General features: G+C 37.4%; 1 protein-coding gene across 1 annotated transcript; it reads left to right on the top strand.

Moving 5' to 3' along the window:
* Positions 1-19,483: 19,483 nt before the first annotated feature.
* On the top strand, positions 19,484-22,777 carry LOC309493734 (uncharacterized protein; the record flags this gene model as incomplete). The annotated part of the gene is made up of 2 exons (XM_082162950.1): positions 19,484-19,617; positions 21,933-22,777. The coding sequence occupies exons 1-2, from the start codon at positions 19,560-19,562 to the stop codon at positions 22,775-22,777; spliced, it is 903 nt and encodes a 300-aa protein (XP_082019076.1). The 5' UTR covers positions 19,484-19,559.
* Positions 22,778-23,847: the final 1,070 nt, after the last annotated feature.

Here is a 23,847-nt window from a genome sequence, read left to right as displayed (position 1 = left end):
GTAGCGGTTTTATTTCTAAATATTAACTTGCTTTCCATGTCATCAACTATCTTCTATTCCGATTCTCGAATACGTGCAAGTGAATTTTTTTTTTTTTTTTTTTTTTGTCGTTTAAAAACCTTTATAAATGATCTTGATCTGTAATGCGAGATGTTTGTTTGAGCCGCAGTTTGGAGATTCCTGTCTGTTGGATTTATTACAGCACGTGAATTCATCAGTTTCTCCCGAAATACATGAAAGTAAGTGGCTGGTGAACTGGGAGAAGAATAGAGTTACCGTTATAGTTACTTACACTGTCTATCTGAAATGAATAAAACACATTGGCAAATACATTTGGATGGATTGTTATTGCTGCTTCCATAGACACCATTTAATTTTACAAACTATAAATGTATTGTTTTGCAATAGATTATGTGTATTTAAATGTCAGAAACATAATAAACAACATTATTTGGTTAAAAACATGGAATAGTTGTGATATGACAAGCGCTGAGCGTGTCCGTCTTTGGCTTAGCACCAGCCATAGTGCGAAAGCACAGTTTGAATCTGGAAGTTATGTCATGACACTGTACACTGTAAATGAGAATGTTAGCCTACGTTACATATTGATTGCCACATTGGCATTGGAAATGTGTATATATATAAATACTCTCAGAATGAGAAGAGACCAAACAACACTCAACCTTAGAGATACAAATAACAAATATAGCTTCAAAACAAGTAACAAAGAGGGGAAAAAAATATTACAAGCAATACACAAATAGTGCTTTCAGTATTTAAGAGTAGGCTGTCTGAACGTTTCCATCTCTTTTAAAATTATAAGATGTAGAACATGCTGGGTTAATATTTAAATAGTCTTTTTGCGGTTTAATACACAGACACTATATATATCGTGGTATATATCGGCTACAGTGCTCCTTGCAAAAAAGTTAGTCTGGAGTCCCGCGCTTAGATAAAAATACGAGTGACTGAAAGCAGCTGCCTATTAGTGGGTACCAGTACAACAGAAATGCTGGTATCGTCACATTTAAAAAATGTCAATACCGACTTGGTACCGAAGTACTGGTACTTTTGACAACACTAGTCCATACTATCCATCTACAATATTATGTGAGATTTAAATAAGTCTCAAAGCATAGTATGTTGAAAAGAGTATGCCAGACGTCCCCAGATGGTCTACAATTTCCGTTCGATTTTTGAAGTGAGGATCCGTACACACTATAAAGGTTAATATTGCCCACAACCCATTGCGGTTTGGAGGAGGATTCGGTTCAGAACTACAAACACGAGTGAAGTGTTATAAAACTACAAAACATGGCGGATGTGTGTAACCGACAGAGGATAAAGGGGTTTTAGTGACTAATAATCAAAGTTTAACCTGATAAAACATTTTTATTTAATGTTATTCATGTTATGTTTTATCTCCAATAGGTAGGAAATAGAATTAAAATGAAATGTGGTGGATATTAACTGTGATAAGATGACGCAGCAACAGAGGAGAACAAGAAGAGGCCAAACTACGCTCAGTATTAAAGACAGCTTATCCCAGCGGACAACTCTCTATAGCAGGAGAAGGTCTAGCAGCAACTCTTTCATTTAAAGGCTCGTAAAGGGGCCACTAGCATCTAGGGAAGGGCGAGATGGACTTAAAACTATATCACAATATTTTCTGCTATTTATTGCGATAACGATATCAATGAGGATATAAATATAGTACCATTCATGTTTTTGCCTACAAGTGAGAGATGCATGCATTCTGGAGAGCCTCAGAAACACAAACATTGATCTAAGTAAAACGTACCCATCATCAAATAGGCTCCTGTAATATACCAATAACAAAACAAAAAAACTGTAAAAATCCAAACACCAGCCCCTGCACAAATGGAAAAAAAATGCAGAAGTACATTTCTTCTGTTAAAGCGCAGGTAATGTTTAAATAGTGCAACTATGCTGAAAAACATCACACAGTAATGTGATAAATCAAAACAATTACCAGTTTGAAATGTAAAAAACTAACAATGATACTGATAAGATAATAATACTACTAATAATAACATAATACACTAAGGATTGGTGAGCTGCTGGGTTCATGAATATTAATCACGTCTGCATTCGCGCATTAGTTTCTGCTTGCTCAAAAAGGCTGATTCAATTCCAAATTAACTTAATTTTACAGGAAAACACAACATTGAATATTGTTTACATGCAGCACGTCAATTCTGCTTAGACTCTCTCGGCTGCAGTAGGTAACTTTTGTAAAAAATTATTTTTTACATATTTGTTAAAACTGTCATTATGTCCTGACAGTAGAATATGAGACAGATAATCTGTGAAAAAAAATCAAGCTCCTCTGGCTCCTCCCAGTGGCCCTATTGCCATTTGCAGAAATACACCGCTCCCGGTCAGAAACAACCAATCAGAGCCAGGAGGAGTGTCTTAGCAGTGTCAATCAAGCTCGTGTACACGCTGATCACCCCCCTCTCTCGCACAGCGCGTACCGTCATTCAAAATCAAGATAGCCGGTGTGCCGCAGCTGTGCTAATGGCGGACAAACAACCAAAACTGCCAATTTCTCGAGTGGCATCAGCTCATACAACAAAGACAGGTAAACAGAAAAAGACCGATGACGATAAACAAGCCCGTCGGAGCCCATTGATTTAGTGTCAAACCTCTAGCCGCATAACATACAGATAAAATGTCATGCACTGTGCAAAGGCTTGTCATGTTGCTGAAATAATGTACTAGCAAACCTTATTTAGCATTACACATCACTAGAATAATTACTTACATACTGTAACGTTACCGTTATATTATCTTGCTAGCTATTATAACTTATAGAAAGAGTGCAACGTTATGAAGTTACATTACATGTATTGCAAAATACGTAATGATTTGAGGACCAAGTTTGTAGTCAAAGTATGGGCAGGCCATAGTCAATGTAAAGCATATTGTTGATGTTTCGTCCCTACCAGTGAATGTGCGATAACTGTTTATCCGCCATCATCAGTGGCCCTGCATGTTTACTAGCCTGCGCGTTCACGGCAGGCTCCGTTGTGATGGGGAAGGAGCTGTGGAGGGAGGGCTGTAGCGCAGCAGAGAGCAAGGGGGAGTGACCTGTAAGCTATACTTGTTCAAATTTTCAGGCCAAGTCAATGTTTTCTAAAAGCTCCCTACTGCAGCTTTAAGTGTGTGAGAAACTCTAGCGCTCTCAGCAAAGCGACAGCCAGTTGTGTGTCTCACACTAGTGTTTACATATGCGTCACATACACTGTGCATTCATTAAGAATAACTGAAATACCAAGGGAAATATATCTGTGTGTACGAGTTCCAGATTGTAGAGGTAGTTCCTCGATTATCGATAAACTCAAGCCTCAGCTCCATGTCCACTAGGTAATAATATATCGCCCATCCCTACTGGAGGCCCCAGTCTCTGTCGCCGGCCAATGACATTGTTGCGTTTGAATCATGTGCTACAGACATCGATACAATACAACATAATTAATACAATAATACATCGAGGTCTGGATTGGGGGGAATTTTAGGTTTTCTTGATCTACACATGTGAATTTTAAGGTGTTTTAAGGCCAAACAATTGGATAACTATAGCTTTAGAAGCATGTCAGTGGGCAGTGGCATACATGTTTTGTCAAGCAGATGACAGTTTCAATTTTACAATGAATGATCCACATTAGTGGTCGACCGATATTTGGCATTTTTAAAATATTGGCATCAGCTGATACATTTTTTCTGATTGGCCCATGTGTTGGAAGAGGGACTTTTATTTTGACGGCGCTCCAGACTTTTATTTTGACGGATGTCGCTGTTCTCAGTGCCTGAGAAAGAGAACGGCAGCGCCTGATCACACAGCGCTCACTCACATTCTCCGTCTTCATTAGTTTACGATATCTGTCATATCTTATCTAATACTTTGTTTGACAGAACTGGTAAACAAATAAAGTAGCGTTGCTTTTATATTATTTGTAACAGAAAAGACAAACAATCAGGCTAAAATACTTTATCATTTACCGTCAACATTCAGCAAATGCGCATCTACATCATTTAAACAAATCTCTTAATTTCTAATAAACATTTAATTTCACAAACCTTGCAGATTTAATGGAATCCAGCTGTGATCTTGTGAAGTGTGCATTATTTGTAGCCTGATCAGCGGCGATTTCTTCATTAGGGCGATCGGGCGACGCACCACCAAAGTGTGAAAGGGACTTTTTCAATCACAATCTCATTCAACCACAGAGTCACGCTAGCAGTCACTCACTGTTGTTCTGCCTCTGGATATAGTCCAATCAGCGCCAAGTCACGTTCTGTGGAGTACCGCCTCTTTTGGGCGATTTCACTATGGCCGAGAATCGCCCAGAGTGTTCCCATAAGCTGTGTCCCAATGTGAAGGCTGCATCCTTCGAAGGACTGAAGACTTCAAGGATGCAGCCTATGCGTCCTCCGAAGGACGCACCATGTAGCCTTCATAGGATTTCCTAATTGCGCAACCAGGTGTTTCTGATCACCGCTCCTCAACGGTGCGAGAGGAGAGCTGCCATCCTGATAATTCATTTGATATAGCCTAATTGAGTAAACAGCTATGGAGCCAGAATTGGCTATTGTCATTTTTATGTTTTATATTTTACTGGAGGACATGGTGAGGATGTTTCAGCCCCGGCGCTGCCGGATCATGTATTTTTGGTTTAGCCCTGTTTGAATATAAAACCCAATTGAATATAAAAAAGTCCAGTATTTCTCGCGCTCGTCATCGGCAGCTGTCACGGTTGCCAGGCGACAAGAACAGTCCTTGTAGGCTAGACCGGTCCGAGCGCTTCAGATGCGCCCTTTGATATGGGACATATCAAACTTATATGAGACTTTAATTTTCAAACAGATATGGGACTTTAATTTTCGGAACTGTATATTTCATTAAATATTCACGTACAAATGTGAAGTAACCTACTGAAGTATACTTTTTTCCCTCACATATGATTTTACATTAAACTACACAAAAGTATATAATGTAACAACCTTGAAAATATTCAGAAGTAAAATGCAGGAGTAGCATAATATAAATACAAACTATAATAAAAACCCTGACAATGAGTTTTTTCCCCTGCAGAATACATACCTCTAGTTTTACTCTTGATACTAAAAACTTGTTATTAAAAGTACTTTTTTCAGAAATTACTCTTTTTGAAAGTCTAATTATTATTCTAATAAATTCTAATAAAAGTCTACATCATTTTTTTCTTATTTTATGTACTGTAAATGTTTGTTGATTTTGATATGTTTAACATATGTTGTTAATAGTTGGAAAAAGTACTTTAATGTAGCCCATGGAACAAATGATTTTCATTTACCAATTGTATTTAAAAAAAAAAAAAAAGGTATACAAGAGTTTGTTTCAAGTAGAAATTATGACTGTCAAAAAAAATAAACAATGTCCAGAACAATTCATTCTCTTTTATTTACACATTTAAAGTTACATAAAAATAATCTCTAAAGCTGGTGAAATTGTTTTAAAAAAAAGATATCACCTTTCACCAAAGACAAAGAAAATAATATTTCTGAATAAAAACCATACCATTTAATGAACACTTTGTCTAAGCCTTCTGCACGTACCCAAAGCACACCCTCTGCCACATTTTTTTATTATTAATTAGAGAACATATGAACATTGTTGCATAAAAATATGCATCAAAGACAGAAACTTAAAAAACCCTCTGCTACATTATACAAGTACAACCAGTTACACAAGCACATCCTTTTCAACATACAAAAATATCAGTCCCACCAGTTAACAAGTTAAGAGTTCTGCTTCCCACAGCTAAACAAGATAAAGCTTTCACACCATGATACTGCCCTGCTAAAAAAAAACAAAAAACTATAGAAACCATTACCGAAATTCTATTGGATTTAAGGGTTTTCATGAGAATTTTATTGGTTGTAATGGGAATTATAGTGGTCTCTGTGAGTCTCTACTGATATGTGTTGGGTTCTATTGATGGGGGCATTAAATCCTAATGGAATATGTCCCAAACACACTACAAAAAAGAATTCTGTAGTGGTTTAAATGGTAAAAGCCAATGGTTCCTATTGGTATTTTAATAGAAACCATTAGAATTTCTGTGATGGTTTCCAACTTTTTTTAAGCTGGTCTGATCTTCTGTCCTTGTCTAAAGAAATAATTACACACACACATCATGCTTAATGTTTTATTATCAAGGTGAACACATGAAATTCATCAGTATCTGTAAAATTCACCTACATAAATGAGTTTCACAGCACTAACACTGTTTCAGCTTTGATCGCCTCGGTAAACACGTAATAAAAGGGGCGTTAGCCTACTTGCATTTTATGGTTGTCAGCTTTGTTGCATTACATTTACTTCACCAGGAGATGGTGCTGCAATTTCTATATGAATGAAGCTTCGAGTAATGAACCATTTTCGACACAATTGTATCAGAAAGCAATAATGCTTCGAAACGCTTCATTTGGCCATCACTAGTTATGGGGTAGAATAAGGTAGGATAGGCCGCTAAGTGTTCATTTATGTATCCTTCCTTTCACGGGGAAACGAAGGACGCATTTGGCGTTGCTTTTGAATCAGGGTAGCCTTCGTCGCGTCGCGATGACGCAACCGGTCTTCAAATACGAGCTGTGTCTGAAACCGCTCACTCGTTCACTCATTCACTAATCCCTACATAGTGAATGGCAGTTGAGTGCACTACATCAGCAAAGAGTGAACGAAAATGAGTGAGCGAATTCGGACGCTGACATAATTATCACGCGCCAGAGAGCTCGGACAATTTCGTCATAAACATTACTTACCCATCTTTGAAAATCCCTTTTTTGGCTGTATGAATTGTATGTAACAATTGTATGTATGTATTTTTCACGTTTATTGCATTATTTGATTTTAAAAAAGACTTGCTTGTCATATTTATTTACTTTTTACATGTATATGTGAAAATAAAAGAGAACAAAACACTACACAACATATTTGTTTATTCAAATATAGATATAACGGTATATAAATAAATAAATAAACACATAAAACTGTCCAAAACATTATTTAAACACTTTCATTACTTTCGCGGGGTTTCCAGTCCTTCTAATGATTGTTTTCTATCTCGCGTGCGCCGTTGCCATGGTGACATTGTTGCCGTCTGTTATATTTATTTTTCATTCGCACTCTATCACCTTATCGTGTTGGATTGTGGGAAATAGTGTCTCAGCAAGTGTACATCGGATGTACACTCGAATTCAGAGAGGATTGTGGGTAAAAGTAGTGAACGAAAGTAGGGAATGATGTCGTTCACTCAGAATTCGGACACCACTACAAAATGGCCGACACCCTAAATAGTGCACTATATAGTGGATAGGGAGCGATTTCAGCCACAGCTACGGACTTCGGAGGATGCAGAACTGAATTGGGACAGCCTTCATCGCGCCGCGGTGACGCAATCGGCCTTCAAATGCGACCTTCCAAGGATGCAGCCTGAGGGAACAAGATGGCGGGCTAAGCACATGTGGTTATCTCGGCTCTTCAGCAAGTTTTGAATCTTATAACAATTTCAACTTTTTACCATCCCAATTGTTGTGTATCAGTGAATATAGACTATGTCAGCAAAAAAGACTTCTAATAACCCAAAGATAGTCATCCCAGGAGGACAGAAAGCTGTTAAAGCCTCGGATGCTCTAGCCCAGGGGTCTCCAACCTTTTTTCATTTGAGAGCTACTTTTTAAAAATGAAAGTGGCCGAGAGCTACTCATGTAATACAACACTTAAATATCTTAAATAATGTCTCATAACTCTCATATTAACAACTATCCAAACTGTTTTAGACCTAAAAGAGTTTTTGTTGGCCTATATGTCACCCTTAAATGTCAGAGAAAAGAACAGAATCAGAGATTAAAAAAAAAAAAAATTATAGAAAATTGTACTTTGCATATTATACTGTAAAAACACATAATTATAGTTGATTTTATAGTACATGATAACTAGAGATGAAATGGCATGAAAATTTCATTTCATGATTATAGTGACCAAAATGATCACGGTTATCACAGAATCCTGTTCAAAAAGTACTAATACTACACAATGAAATCAATTCACCAAGTTTTATGTCGAAAATCAGCAAATAACAAATAAACTTATATGCACTTTTTGTTTACATAAACATTAAAATAATAACATTAAAAATGATGGCCAGATTTTAAAGGAGTGTTTTGCAACATGTTATCTACTAACATGTAGGCTACAAGTTCAAATAAAGTTTTGACAGAAAAAGTTTTTTTTTTAAAGAATGAGTCAAAAAAGATAAATCATTGACATTTACAATGCACATATGTTATCTTTTATTATTAATAGTAAAATTCGGTCCGATTTTCCTGTTGCGTCTGTCGTTGCTATGCAACAGTGCACTGCGCTCTCCACAATGACAAAGTTTTAGTAGCTAATGGATTTCCACCGTCGAAAAAAATATTTATTTACGGAGAAGAATAAAAACACCCGTAGTGTTTGGGTGCACTCCCATCCTTCATGTTAACTCGCTGCGCCTGGAAAAATGAGCGCGTCGCTTCACCTATTTGAAATAACGAACTTGAGCGCGCAAAAGACGCGATATGTGAACGGCCCTTGGCGAGCTACCTCCAATCAGGCCACGAGCTACTGGTAGCTCGCGAGCGACGTGTTGGAGACCCCTGCTCTAGCCGAACATGGATACGTCATGGACGTCGACCACTCTGATCACAAAGAGAAACGCAAAGAATCTTCCTCCTTACAGAACACCCCAACTAAAGCCTCAGCCAAGAAACAAAAAGGTGAAGTGAACCCCGAAATTTCAAACTCCGCGCTTTTGGAAACTTTAGTTGCCAGATTTGACCTACAAGACGGAAAGCTGAACAGCATTGAGCAGAAGATTACTGAGAACAGTCTAATGATCGTAAACCTGACAAAAGCTGTGGAATTCAACGCGGCGGAAATAAAGGACTGTAAAACTAGAATCAACTTGTTCGACAAGCAACTCACCTCTGTTATCACTTCACAAGTAGATCTGATAAGCCGCACGTCGGAGCTCGAACGCTACAAAAGAAGATGGAACCTCAGAGTTATCGGAATGAAAGAAATAGCGGGTGAAGATATCCGAAAAGAAGTCGTCTCATTGTTAGCCGAAATTGCTCCACATCTGCAGCACAAACTTGAAGACATCGTGGATACAGTCCACCGCGTTGGTCCCAAGACGAAGGATAGATCCAGGCAAGTGATCATTCAATTCTGCATGCGAAAATATAGAGACGAGTTCTGGCGCTCCACCAAGGTCTCGGATGTCTGTAAGTTCAGGGGAATAAAGTTCACCGAAGATTTATCCAAGGGAGATCGAGAAGCCCGCGCCGCACTATGGCCGAGGATCAGTGAGGCAAGAGCTGCTGGGAAGAAAGCATACTACCGTGGTCCCTATGGTTACATAGAGGGTAGCCGAATCGTTAAGGACGGTTGATTTCAAGAACTTTCCAATTCATCTTCCCTTGCGCGTGCAAGAAGTGTTAAATGGGATGGTTTGAATTATGTTTCGCTGTTGAGCGAGATCTCGTTACAGTGCTCTGTTTGAGAGAGACGTTCTGTGTTCTATAGAGCACGTTACATTACACATTTGACTGTTTATCTTTTCATATCTTTTTATTTTATTTTTTTATTATTCATTTATTGTCTTAATTCGTTAAATGTTTTCAGTGAAATCACATTTTTCTTGTATTTCTCTAAACACAAGGGGTCTCCGTAACTCTATCAAAAGAAAAGCTTTCTTTCTATTTTGCAAAATCAAAAACTCACACTGTATATTTTTGCAAGAAACGCACTCCAACCCTGATGACGTGAAGTTCTGGACAAGTCAATGGGGGGACAAAATCATCTTCAGCCATGCCTCTACTCACTCTGCAGGAGTGGCAATACTGTTCAACAACCTACCAGGCAAAGTTGTGAAGGTAAAGACAGACTCAAATGGCCACTGGGCTTCAGTTGTTTTAAACATTAATGATGTTTTGTTTATTTTATTCAATGTATATGGTTACAATAGTGTTCCCTTAAACAACAAATTACTATCTGAAATTTCTGACTCACTGGTTGAATTTAAACGTGTGTATCTTACTGATAATATTATTATAGGAGGAGATTTTAACATGGTTATGGATGAAGCGTTAGATCGCTTTCCGCCCAAATTTAACACCTCTCACCCAAATCCTCACCTTCTTAATTTTTGTTTAATTAATAATGTAGTAGATTCTTGGAGGGATGGAAATCCAAATCTTAAGCAATTTTCCTGGTTCAAAGCTAATGGGACTTCCAAATCGAGAATTGATTATTGGTTAACCTCATCTAACCTATCTAACTTTATCAAAGATATCTCAATATCCGCGGCACCTTTGACAGATCACTGTTGCATCTTTATATCCTTCTACTCGGGCGAAAGAGAATCACGTAACAAGGGTTACTGGAAATTCAACACCGATTTATTAAAACACAAAAACTTTTGCTCGCGAATTAAATCTATAATTAATGATGTAGCATCGCTTAAAGACCTTACTTCATTTATAAGTAAATGGGAATATTTAAAACACAAGATTCGGGAATTTTCTATACAATTCAGTAAAAATGTAAGTAAGGCCAGAACATAATTGGAGTTAGAATTGACTATAGAATTAAACAATTTATGTAATAAAAGTGAAATGGACAATGAAACCAAATTACAAATTCTATCCTTGCAATCCAAAATTGATAATTTATATATTCAAAAAGCTAAAGGAGCATATGTAAGATCTAAAGCAAGATGGATAGAGAAAGGGGAAAAAAGTAATAACTATTTTTGTAGACTTGAAAAAAGGCGACAAGAGAAAAACGCCATAAATTCTCTTTATGAATGAATGAATGAATGAATGAATGAATAGCTTTATTGGTCACTAGTCACAAGTACCAGCGAAATTCCACCATCAACCTGTCCATACAAACATACATACAATATGACAAGGGGGTAGACAGGACAGGAAGACAGAGCATTTTAGGAAAGAATACAGCATAACATGAGGAGAGGTGAGGAGAAAAAAAAGGCCACCCCCAGACTACGCTCCTGTAAGGAGTCCAGTTTGGGAACAGTAAAAAACACCTCAGCAACATTGGCACATCAGTACACAACATGAACACACAAGACTTGCAAAAGGGGAGGATAGTTGGGGATGGAGGTAACCCAGCACAAACAAGCAGCCATCCGGTTCCTGCAGCCATTCTTCGGCGCTGGACGGACCCGCCTGCCAGACTGGTGGTATGAAGCGTCGAAGGCGAGGGATGAGGGTATGGGGTGGTGATTGCATATCTGTATATATGTAGTGCGTGTATGTGTAGGCCTGGAGAGCCGCTGCGTCTGGCATCCTAATCTAGCCTCAGTCCGCAGGATTTCATTGCGAAACACAGCAATTGCTATGGAGACAGCCTTGATCAGGTCCCAGACAGAGTCAACAATCAGCAGGTGTCTGTGGGGGATGGGGGAAGGAACGCAAGAGCGTCACGCTGCAGTGCTCCACGGGGGGAGTTGTAGTTCCAGCAGCAGCCTCGGCCAAGGCCAGTGCTGGTTGAGGGGGGCCGAAAGCAGATAAGATTGGGGTTGTTTGGTCTTGGGACGAGTAGCTGCATTCCAATTTACGCAGCCCCTGGTCCATTTTGGTCTCCGAAACGATCCATTTGCCTTTGCAAAGCTGTAAGCTTCTCCAAGATGTTATCCATATTTTGGTTCAAAGTCACCAAAGTCACAGTCTGAGTGCTGACAGCTCTGCCCACTGCTTCAATCATGACGGGCAGCCTTATGGGGTTTTGGACAGCTGTCACCGTCTTCTTAATTCCTCGATAAACCAGGGCAATGCCTAATCCAAACAGCAGAAAACCTGTTATCATGGTTCCGAATAGGTAGATGTCTTCAATGTCCTCCACGGAAAGAGCCGCCAGACACACGACCCGCCACTTCCCCCACGCGTCCATCGTGTAGCCAGCTGCAAACGTTCCGGCAGGGCAGTCAGGTTCCCCCGAACCCAAGCTTCTCGTCGAGAAGATGGTGTCAATTGCGCTGAGAGACCAGTTGATCAATTCCATAATTTCTTAGTTTGGAGAGCAGTGCGGAGAGAGTCTCTCAAAGTACAAGTAGACTAGACGAGACGAAACGAGCAAAGCAGGGGAGATAAGGGAGAGGAGGGTAAGAAAATGCGACCGCCTTCGTTGAGAGCAAAAGAGCTGTATGTGAATGGAGTTGAAAATGCCTGTCCCAAAATGATTTCCTCAGAGATTTTTCAATTCTATAGTTCCTTATATAGCTCATCGTTCTCAGCATCAGACTGTAATACTCTCTTTGACAAAATACATACTAGCATACCGCAGTTAGACCAGGAATTTAGAGACTTATGCGAGGCTGACATTACAATAGAAGAATTAGATAAAGCAATAGATAAATTATCTGCAGGGAAATCCCCAGGCCCTGGTGGCCTCTCTTCAGAATTTTATAAATTCTTTAGGGAAGACTTGAGAGAACTGTTGTTTCATGCCTTTTTCGAGTGTATCCAAAATAATTCCCTATCTTCGACTATGAAACAGGGTTTAATTACTCTAATCCCCAAACCAGGTAAAGACGCACGACATATAGATAACCTTCGTCCTATCACTCTATTGAACTGTGATTATAAAATTTTTGCTCATATTTTTTCCAATAGACTCAAGAAAAACATTAGTCAAATAATTAGTGAATCACAATCTGGTTTTATAAAAGGCAGATCAATACATAACAACATCAGATTAATCTTAGATATTTTGGATTATAGCGAATGGATTGAGGATGACGGATATATACTTTTTTTAGATTTCAAGAAAGCATTTGATACGATTGAACATAATTTCATATTTAACTCCCTCGAAAAATTTGGTTTTGGCAATACATTTATTTCTTTTATAAAAATGTTATATAAAGACATCAACAGTTCTATCTCACTATCATTTGGAACATCCCAAAGATTTAATATTTCACGAGGAATAAGACAAGGTTGTCCCATTTCCCCTTTCCTATTTATCTTGGCGGTAGAAATGCTTGCTATTTTGATAGATAAAAACAGCGACTTTGACAAATTGAGTGTGTTTGGGAAACAAATTGGTATTAGTCAATTAGCCGATGATACAGTGATCTTTTTAAAGGACCAATATCAAATTGATAAAGCCATCCAATTTATTAATCTGTTCTCCAAAGCATCAGGCCTACACTTAAACTTAAATAAATGTGAGTTATTTGCAATTCATGGCAGCGAACTAGACTCTTTATGTAACATACCGATAAAAACATCTGTAAAATACTTGGGGATAATCATTACTAGAGATAGCAATCTAAGTGTCCAAGAAAATGTTGTTAAAAATCTTTCAAAAGCTAAAATTATTCTCAATAACTGGTTACAAAGAGATATCTCAATATTTGGAAGAGTTTTGTTAACCAAAATGGAATTGCTCTCTAGGTTTGTTTACCCAGCCTCCTCGCTAGCTATCCCACCTCACTTACTAAAAGAGTGTAACATTGCAATATTTAACTTTATTTGGAAAAATAAGCATCACTATATTAACAAAAATGATCTAGTTCACAGTTACGAAGAAGGAGGATTAAATGTTATTGACTTAGAAATAATGAATAGGGTTTTAAAAACTCAGTGGTTAAAATCTTTTCTTTGTAATGCAAACGGCTTATGGTTTACTGTTTCTTCTTCAATATTTCAGAAAGTAGGTGGTTTGGACTTTTTGATTAGATGTGATTTTGAGTTGAACAAATTACCTCTTAAATTGTCCGCATTCCATCAACAAGTTCTCCTTTATTGGAAGTTAGCTTTTTCCCACAATTTTAGTCCACACAAAACATGTATTTGGAACAATCGCTTTATCTTACACCATAACAAATCTTTATTTTATGAAAATTGGATTCAATATAATATTTTTTCCCTGTTGGACATGATGGACAGCTATGGAAATGTATTAAATTACAATGATTTTTGTTTGAAACATGGATTTGTATGTCACCCTAAAGAGTTTTACACAATTGTAAATGCCATACCCCAAAGCATGGTGTTACTAGTAAAGAGTATTCTTTCACACTATTCTGTAACTTTCTCTCTCCCTTCTCCTTCTCTGGGTGAATTATCTATTAGAGATCATAAATGCAACAACAAATATATCAGAAGTGTTTTTATTGATAGACTTCATCCAAATAGAATTAAACGTTACTATATTTTCAAAGATTTTAGCCCGGAGGAGGTGAAGGAATTGAGAATGAATTATCTTACCTTTCCAAGTCTTCCTAAAATGAAAGAAGTTCATTTTAAAATTATAAATGATATATACCCATCTAAAGAATTCTTAAAATCTAAATTTGATATCGGAGAAAATTCTTGTCAATTTTGTGATACGAATATTGAAACCACTGAACATATCTTTTATCATTGTAATCACTCAAAATTGTTTTGGTCTCAATTGTACAGTATATATTTAGCTTTCATAGGACAAAACTCATCCTTAATTCCCAAGCTTTTCTGTTTTGATTGTCACCGTTGTTGTGATTCATATCCAAAATCTTGATGTCTGTGTGTGACTATTTGATACACTTGCTCAAAACATCATGTGCACATGCTTTTTATACACCTTCAAATAAGTGATCATTTTAATGCTTTTGGCACCAATAAATGCAGTTCCACAAGGTTGGTGATTATGAATGTCAAATATAAACACAAAACTTTAAACACAATATTAAAAGCCCATTTTGTGATGGTTATGTCATCATCAACATTGAGGTGATACCACCTCAAACTTTTTCTAGACTTTCTCTGCCACAACATTTGTGTTACACAAACACACTGTTACAGCAGCCAAAGAAAAGTTAAAGTACAAGGAACGAGGACCAAGAGCCCAACTAAAGCAAACACTGGTCACCACAATGGTGACACTTCAAATTAAACAAATATCAACATCTAAACCGCTGTTAATTCTCACTAAGATCATCTGACAGCAATAGTCAAAGTAATTGTGTCTAAATGAGACCATAAATGATGTTGAAATATGTCCACAATGGCCACATCTGAACTAGTTTTAAACTTGTACGAAGGTTCGATGAACGTCTATATCGGACGTGCAGAACACGTCAAAAAAAGACGTCATATAAACTTTCATTCTGGCTCCTCAGTGGACGTCATTTCAACGTCCGATTTTTGTAACAAAGACATTGAAAAGACGTCTTTCGGACATCATTTTGCTTAGTGGGTGTGCTCTATCAGCATAATTATTCCTATTCTGTGCTTCATTTAAAAAAGTTCCTTTCCCATTTAGTAACTGGACTGGAGTCACTAATCGAATGCTACTAGGCTAGTAAATAGGCTTGTTTGAGATGCGCCTTGCCTCGCCTGGAATGTATGCGAGAGTAGGCGGCTGCAGTGAGAGGAGGAGTGAAAAAAGCGCAGGCAAGCCGGACAGTTCTCTCTTCTCGCAGTGGATCTGACACCTGTGAGATCAAAGATGGATATCGCGGGATTTCACGGGATTCACGCTCGTGCACAGTGTTGCTAATAAACTGGATGGAATTGAAGTTCTGTTGCTTTTATATGAAAATAAATATAATGAACAAGACACCCAAAGTACTTATTTAATTCCATTCCAAATACATGTTTATCAATCTTTTTTTCTTTAATACAGACATATGTGGGTTTTTTTTGTTGTTGTTTTTTTATAAAAAAAAAATTACATTGCATAACCCATAGAGATCGCACTGTCAGATAGTTTGGGACATATACACATAAAACATGATATCAGAGTTTTAAAATCAAACAGTTTAAAAGAGAACAATAGGCTACATCACGGTTGTTTAAACCAATGAGCATTAAGCTGTGTCGTCAGTAAGTCGTTTCCCATCATGCTTTTGATCAGCGCAGTCAGTGGAGAGCAACTGCGCTCGACTGCAGAATCCGACACGTGCGGCTTGCGGTCGCGAGAGTTTTTTGACATACGTCAGCATGACATCAGAGCAAGGCGGACCGTACTCGGACACATTAGGGCAGGGGTGGGCAACTCCGGTCCTGGAGGGCCACTGTCCTACAGAGTTTAGCTTCAACCCTAATCAAACACACCTGAACAAGCTAATCAAGGTCCTCAGGATTACTAGAAAATTACAGGCAGGTGATTTTTTTCAGGGTTGGAGCTAAACTCTGTAGGACAGTGGCCCTCCAGGACCGAAGTTGCCCACCCCTGCATTAGGGGCATGTTCAAGTTCAAAACGGTGCGCAACGTTTTGCTACGGTTTCCGGGTTGAACGTCATGTTTCCTGGAAACGGCGTGCACCGGTGTGCAACGTGGTTTGAGATACGTTTTCTCTTGTTTGGTGGGTGTGTCAGAACTGCAGTCCAATCAGCAGCAACATGTATATAAAACACACGGTATTAAAGTGAACTCGCACAATGGGTTCAAGGAAAGTAATTTACAAATGTGTTCGATGCAGCTCGGTATACGCAACAACTGAGGATATTAGAAGACATGTTTGTCGTAAGTTTTATTGTAAAAATATAGGATATCAACATAATGATGTAGTTGTTTATATTTTTAGCTTCATTGCAAGTGTATGACATTTGGAATAGAAATAAACAATGGTAATTAAGTGCTTTTCCTAAAAATGAGAAAGAAAATACAGGGTATTAAAACAGTATGACCTACAAATAAAGTCAGTATGTGAGGCTAAATAGATGTGTTTTAGTCTGAATTAGGTAAGATGTGTGCTTCCATTTCAGTTTCAGCAATCCCTTCACTCGATTGGGATGTTCTCTTTTGTTCTGGGCGGCAAGTGCAGTAACTGTAACATCGAGCATATTTTGTAGTAGGCCTATTAAACACATATTTATACCGACTTCATCAGGCTCAGAAAATTCTTCACAAAGAACACAAAGAATGGCCTTCTCAGCTGCCATAGTTGCAACTCTTGCGTCATCAGAACAGTGTGTTAAACGCATCACCGTTTCTGTTTAAAAAACGTTGTGCAACGTTTTGCCGGGGCTGAACGCAGCCTAGGCTTGTTTGAAATGAGCAAAATCTGCGCAGAATCGATCAGCGGTGATCAGCGCGAGATGCATGCCGGTTAGAAATGTGTCCGAGTGCGGTCCGCCTTGCTCTGATGTCATGCTGACGTATGTCAAAAATCTCTCGCGAGCGCAAGGCGCACCTGTCGGATTCTGCAGTCGAGCGCAGTTGCTCTCCACCGACTGCGCTAATCAAAAGCATGATGGGAAACGACTTGCTGACGACACAGCTTGATGTTCATTGGTTTAAACAACCGTGATGTATTGTTCTCTTTTAAAATGTTTGATTTTAAAACTCTGATATCATGTTTTATGTGTATACGTTATGTGTGAATATTCCCAAACTATCTAACAGTGCGATCTCTATGGGTTATGCAATGTAATTTTTATAAAAAAGAAAAGAAAAGAAAAAGAAAAAAACAACACATGTCTGTATTAAAGAAAAAAAGATTGATAAACATGTATTTGGAATGGAATTAAATAAGTAGGCTACTTTGGGTGTCTTGTTCATTATATTTATTTTCATATAAAAGCAACAGAACTTAAATTCCATCCAGTTTATTAGCAACACTGTGCACGAGCGTGAATCCCGCGATATCCATCTTTGATCTCACAGGTGTCAGATCCACTACGAGAAGAGAGATCTGTCCGTCTTGTCTGCTCTTTTTTCACTCCTCCCCTCACTGCAGCCGCCTACTCTCGCATACATTTCAGGCGAGGCAAGGCGCATCTCAAACAAGCCTATTTCTAACCGGCATGCATCTCGCGCTGATCACCGGTGATCGATTCTGCGCAGATTTTGCTCATCTCAAACGAGCCTAATATGTGAATCTGCGTGGCCCTCATTTTTTTTTATTTTTTTTATTTATTTTTTTTATTGCAATTATGTTTATTGTTTTCAAAACGTCTGTATCTGCATATAACAGCGATCTCTGTGTTATTTTTTTTTATTTTTTTTTATTCAATAAATGTTTAACAATAGTGCAAACATACATTTCTTAGAAATCTGCGTGGCCCTCATTGGCTGCGGGGGTTGGAGGCCGATGACGTCACCGCGCTCGCTCGCGGCTCGCGCCGTTTTTCGAGTCTTCTGACTGAGGTGAGGAGAGCAGTTCACGGTATTTCTCATGTTTACACAACCATCACACACACTTTATACAGTTTGATTAAGTGACAGGCTCATTTCTGTATTGTTTTCATCGATCACAGCGATACTTGTGCGTCTTTTCTGGCGTCTTCCTACTGAAATAAAAATTTAGTGCAGCAGCAGCGAGCATGAGGAGAATATGTGGAGTTCATTCCTGAGCGATTTTGTGTTCGTTTGTGTGATTGTCTCGATGTTTGTGTGAGAACTGTTACTGGGTGTCAAGTCAAAATTCAAAGTTTGAGATCTGTGAGGGGAATTGCTGCTGACGTCCATTACTAGCGTTCACGTCTTTAGCAGATCAGATTTGTTAATACAGGAACAGATACTGATAAATACTTTGTAAATAATACTTTGAGCCAATAGTGAGCCACGTGAGCCATTTTAAGCCTATACGTAAATGCTTATATAAATATGAATACAGTTTGATATAAGCTAGTAAACAATATTGTTTTGTGGTGCTCTAATAAAGGTTGTATGATCATTGTCAGTTTCTGCACAGTATACAAAACTGTAACACGTTAATGATCTAATTACATTATTGCAATGAATGTTGAACTATATTCATATGAACATTTTATGGTTTAGTAGGGTAGTTACCTGAGTGTCAAAAGTGTTTTTGTTTTTGCCATATTTGATGTTTTATATGTGTAACATTGCGAGAAATTGTCTTTAAATATAGTTGTCTTTCAGTATAGTTCAGTATAGCTTTATAGTCATCTATCCTGACTCACATAATGTGTTTCTAACAGCAAACACTCAGAATAAAGTGAGATGATCTGCTGATGATCCTGAATGGCTTGTTGAATGAGTGTTGATAGTCTGAGGCTCATCAATATTAACAGATCTGCTGAAAACACTCTTTATTTCATGACAATAGTTCCTGTTTTCACCTCATTTATTATGCTGATGTCTTCAGATCTCCTGTAAATTGACACTTAAAACTTGTTTCACCTGTTTTGGTGTCAACAGACTGAGGGTATTTGATAGTGACAAATACTTCTGTTTATGCTTATATCTCTTTTTCTTATCATTATTTATATTTGGGAGAATTAACATTATTATATTCTGTTGTCCATAAGCAAAAAACAAAACAAAACAAAATCACTCAGTAACTGATATTTCTTAGATTTTGGCAGATCAGATCCTCCCACTGTAATTCATCATCAGTGAAGCTGTAATTCACCAATAAATGCTGTAAATTCCCAACAGCTTCAAGTGAAGACGAGCATCAGAGCATCAGGAAGAGCTGAAATCTGCAAAGACTGAGTTTATTAAAGAGGACAGTGAGAACATGAGTGATCCAGAACCCTGCAGAATGAAACACACTGAAGATCCTGAAGAACAAAGAGGTTGGTGTTTATTCTTCATTCATTCATGATGCCGAAGAACATTCATGTTAGAAACATTCAAGCACTTCATCACTTTTAGATAAACAGTTCAACTATGAAATGGCTGCAATTTTTTTTTTACATTTTTTTTTTATACAACTGGTCAGTAAAAGGAGGTTTCATATTGATTGTCAACATCAGGTCAAACTCCATTTAAATATTTTAACTGTTTTATTTTACATTTATTTTATATACAATCAAGGTTTACAATTTGTAACAATTTTACCAGAATTTGACCTAAATTTTGTGCATATTTTAACAAACATGTATAACAAATAATAATAATTCCAAAATGTACAAATTTACAATCTACTCCGCTTTACTGCAAACATTTGTTTTCTTTTTCGCAGTGAAATTTACTAGAGGTCGACCGATAGTGGATTTTACCGATAACGATAGCTAGGTTGGGCCATACTTGCCGATAACCGATTAATCAACCGATAGTTTTTAAAATTGATACTGGATAAAAACAAACATAACACTCCAAGTAAAACAGTGCTGAACTTTATTATAAAAATAATAAAACTGTATTGAACCATGAAAACATGCTAAATGAAATAAATATATAATATGAATAAATATTGAAGTCAATAAAAGACATTCATTCAAACTGAAACAAAAAGTAATACTCTAAATAACAAATAAAACCAGTTACATTCAAAATGCAACTATTAAACTGTTATTTTTCAAGCCAACTTAATGAATAAAAAAGTAACAAAATTTGATTACAATTGCACCTTGATCATTCATGTTAGTTTGATAGTGCATTAACTATGGTTAACAAATAAAAACCTTAATTTAAAAATGTATTAGTACATGTTAATTAACAAATAATGAACAATCCTTATACAGAAGTTATTAACCTTAGTTAATGTTACATATGGAATTTTATTGTAAGTGTTATCATTTCATATAAATCAAAACAGTCATGCTTAAATATCTACAATGCCAGAGCATTGAAATGACATAAATATTAAATGTATAGTCTCACACTTTTGCTTCTATTTTATAAACACTTGATGATTATCTAATCAAAATAACAAAACATGTATTAAAGTGATGACGAAAAAATAACCGAAATCTAATGCTTTTCTGATTTGTTTATGTTTCTGTCGGCTGTATGAACATATCAGTTTGCTATCTTACGTCTCTAGCTTTAAATATGCAACTTCTCTGCATATTAAATGCATAAAAGTGACCAGCTGGATATAAACTAATGCAAATAGAGGTAACAATTGTGGCATTAAACATTCGGGTCGGACTTACGTTTATTTTTGTCAGTGTTTTAACCGCTTGAGGTAGCCTAACGTTACTAATGTTAGCGTCCTCTCAGCCTCGAAGGCAAACAAACATACTGTTGTGCTGTTCTTTCTCTACTAATGCAGCATTTAGTCAACAAATTAATCACTTTATAATGATATGACAAAATGTAGTGTATACATAGGCTACCTTTTAGCTGTCGGTGCTTTAAACGCGCATCTGATGTCAGTGCTCTCCACGCAGCGTGTGCTCTCAGTGCAGCACGCAGAATCACGTGTCGAAATAAACAACACGAGGCATCAGCGATAGTTTTTATTACACCTCTAGAGGCCGCTCTTGTACTGCATGATGCCAGCAGACCCTTCTCAGCTCTCTCATGTGTAATGAATGACAGCGCGCGCTTCTCAGCCGCTCCAGCAACGGACGCAACCAGGAAAAACTATCGGTATGTTTTTTTGCCGATAACGATAGTTCCACCAATCAACTATCGGTGCCGATTAATCGGCAAAACCGATGAATCGGTCGACCTCTAAAATTTACTTGATCTTGTGTTTCTTGTGTCACACTTTCACATGTGTGTAAAGTCAATGGAAGTAGAAGTTTAGTGTGAACGGCCCTTAATTAAAACGTTTTAGTAGTTTTTAACATAACTATATATCAATCTAAAAGTTGCTGTCAAAATATGTCAGAATTGTGTATTTTAATGTTCATTTTCATGTTAGATAAATTTGTCATTAATCAAATATATTTAATAGTTCTCACGACAGAAACATGGGATTTGTTCCTATAATGTTTACAAAATAATAACTGGAAGATCAGTGTACCTCACTCATGGAAAGTTTCAGGGACGTTTAATTAATTTATAAAAAGACAGATTATTGTAATATTTTAAAGCAGTTGTCTGTTACATTTGGGATAATTTTCTTTTATATCTCCATTCACTCCATATTTCTCTCTTTTAATTATTTTGATTTAAAATTTAAAAAAATTGAAAATTAGTTTTTCTTTGATTTCAGATCCGATGGAAGAGAGCGAGGAGAGTGAAGAACTGAGTGAAGTGAAGGAGGAGAGTGAAGAACTGAGTGAAGTGAAGGAGGAACATCATGTCAAACCTGGAGAAACATCTCTGAGTCAATCAAAGACTAAAAAAACATTTTTAAAGAAAAGAAGAGCCAAGAACTCTACAACCTGCACTCAGTGTGGAAAGAGTTTCACATGCAAACAACACCTTGAAAGTCACATGAGAATCCACACCGGAGAGAAGCCGTTCATGTGTGAACAGTGTGAAAAGAGATTCTCAGACAAAAACTCTCTTAAGATTCACATGATGATCCACACCGGAGAGAAGCCGTTCACATGTGATCAGTGTGGGAAAACATTTCTCAGTGCATCACACCTGAAGAGACACCAGAGAGTCCATACGAAGGAGAAGCCATATTCATGTTCTGTGTGTGGAAAGAGTTTTTCACAGCTGGATAGTTTACATAAACATCAGAAAATTCACACTGGTGTGAGAGAGTACATGTGCTTTGAGTGTGAGAAGACTTTTACTAGAGCTGAACATTTAAAACTGCACCAGAGAATCCACACTGGAGAAAAACCTTACAAGTGTTCACACTGTGACAAGAGATTCAATGTGTCATCAAATCTGAAATCACATGAGAGGATCCACACTGGAGAAAAACCTTACAAGTGTTCACACTGTGACAAGAGATTCAGTCATTTAATAAGTCTGAAATCACATGAGAGCATCCACACTGGAGAGAAGCCGCACACGTGTGATCAGTGTGGAAAGAGTTTCTCTTATAAAAGTCACCTGAAGCGACACATGAAGATCCATACAGTGGAGAAACCACAGTAAGTTGTTCATCTTCATGTGCTGAGCAACAAAAGCTGTTTTTCCCCCTTCAGAAAAGGTTCCAGTTGTGTTTCCACTTGAGCTGGTACGGCACAATTACAAACCGTTCTTGGCCCTGAACTCTCAGCACACTTGGCTAACCGTGCCGAACCGTGATGGTAGTGTGTGTACTAGTGGTGGAAATTTTTATTCTTTCCAGAGAATCGTTCATTTTCAGTTCGTTCACCAAAATGATTCATTCATTGATTTGTTCAGTGACAATTTCGGTAAATATAAATGCATAGTACCGTACCGCTAGCATATTACCGACATTTATTTTTGGCAGATTACATTTACTTATTAAACTTGATGTCTGTTCTAACACTTTATATTGCCTGTGTAGTTTCTGTAGACACAAATCTGTAACATGTTAATTATGGAATTACTTTATTGCAATTAATAGTTTTTATATAGTCAAACTATATTTAGATTCACATATTATGGTGTTGTAGTTATTTCCCTGTAGAGGTTTATAAAGATAGGTTAGGCCTATTTATCTAATTATTTAGTTTTATCATTGATGATTTATCCATGTTATATTTTGAAAAACACTTGTCTATCAATATAGCAGTTTTACAGGCTTTTATCATATTTCCTGACTCAAATAAGTAAGTAGTTTATATTAATGTTCTGAGCAACAAAGTCTCTTCTGTGTAAGTTAGACACACATCACTCTATAGCCAAATCTCTCCTCTCCACCTATAGCCGGTGTGTGGTGAGCACAGGACACTTTGTTGATTGATTGATATCTATTAACTTGTGTTCAACCAACAGGAATGTGTAATTTGTCAGTTCAGATCAATGCAAAAATACCACAAATTCTCTCTCTGACAGTAGGTGGCGCTCATGTAAAGCAGAAATAAAGCACTATACAGGGCTCTAGACTGCGAGTAAATGGTCACATTTTGCGACTTTTTTTCCTGCCGGTGCGAGAGAGTTGCCATTTCTGCTGAATACGAGAAACATCACATGGCAAACGAAAGCAGAATGAAACCACACTACTCGTTTGAGCTGCGCAGCGTAAACAGTTTATC

This window comes from Leuciscus leuciscus (genome assembly GCF_965113295.1).
Source record: "Leuciscus leuciscus genome assembly, chromosome: 1".
Taxonomy (NCBI): Eukaryota; Metazoa; Chordata; class Actinopteri; order Cypriniformes; family Leuciscidae; genus Leuciscus; species Leuciscus leuciscus.
Note: the sequence above shows the minus strand (reverse complement) of the source record. Positions and strands in the feature narration are given on the sequence as shown.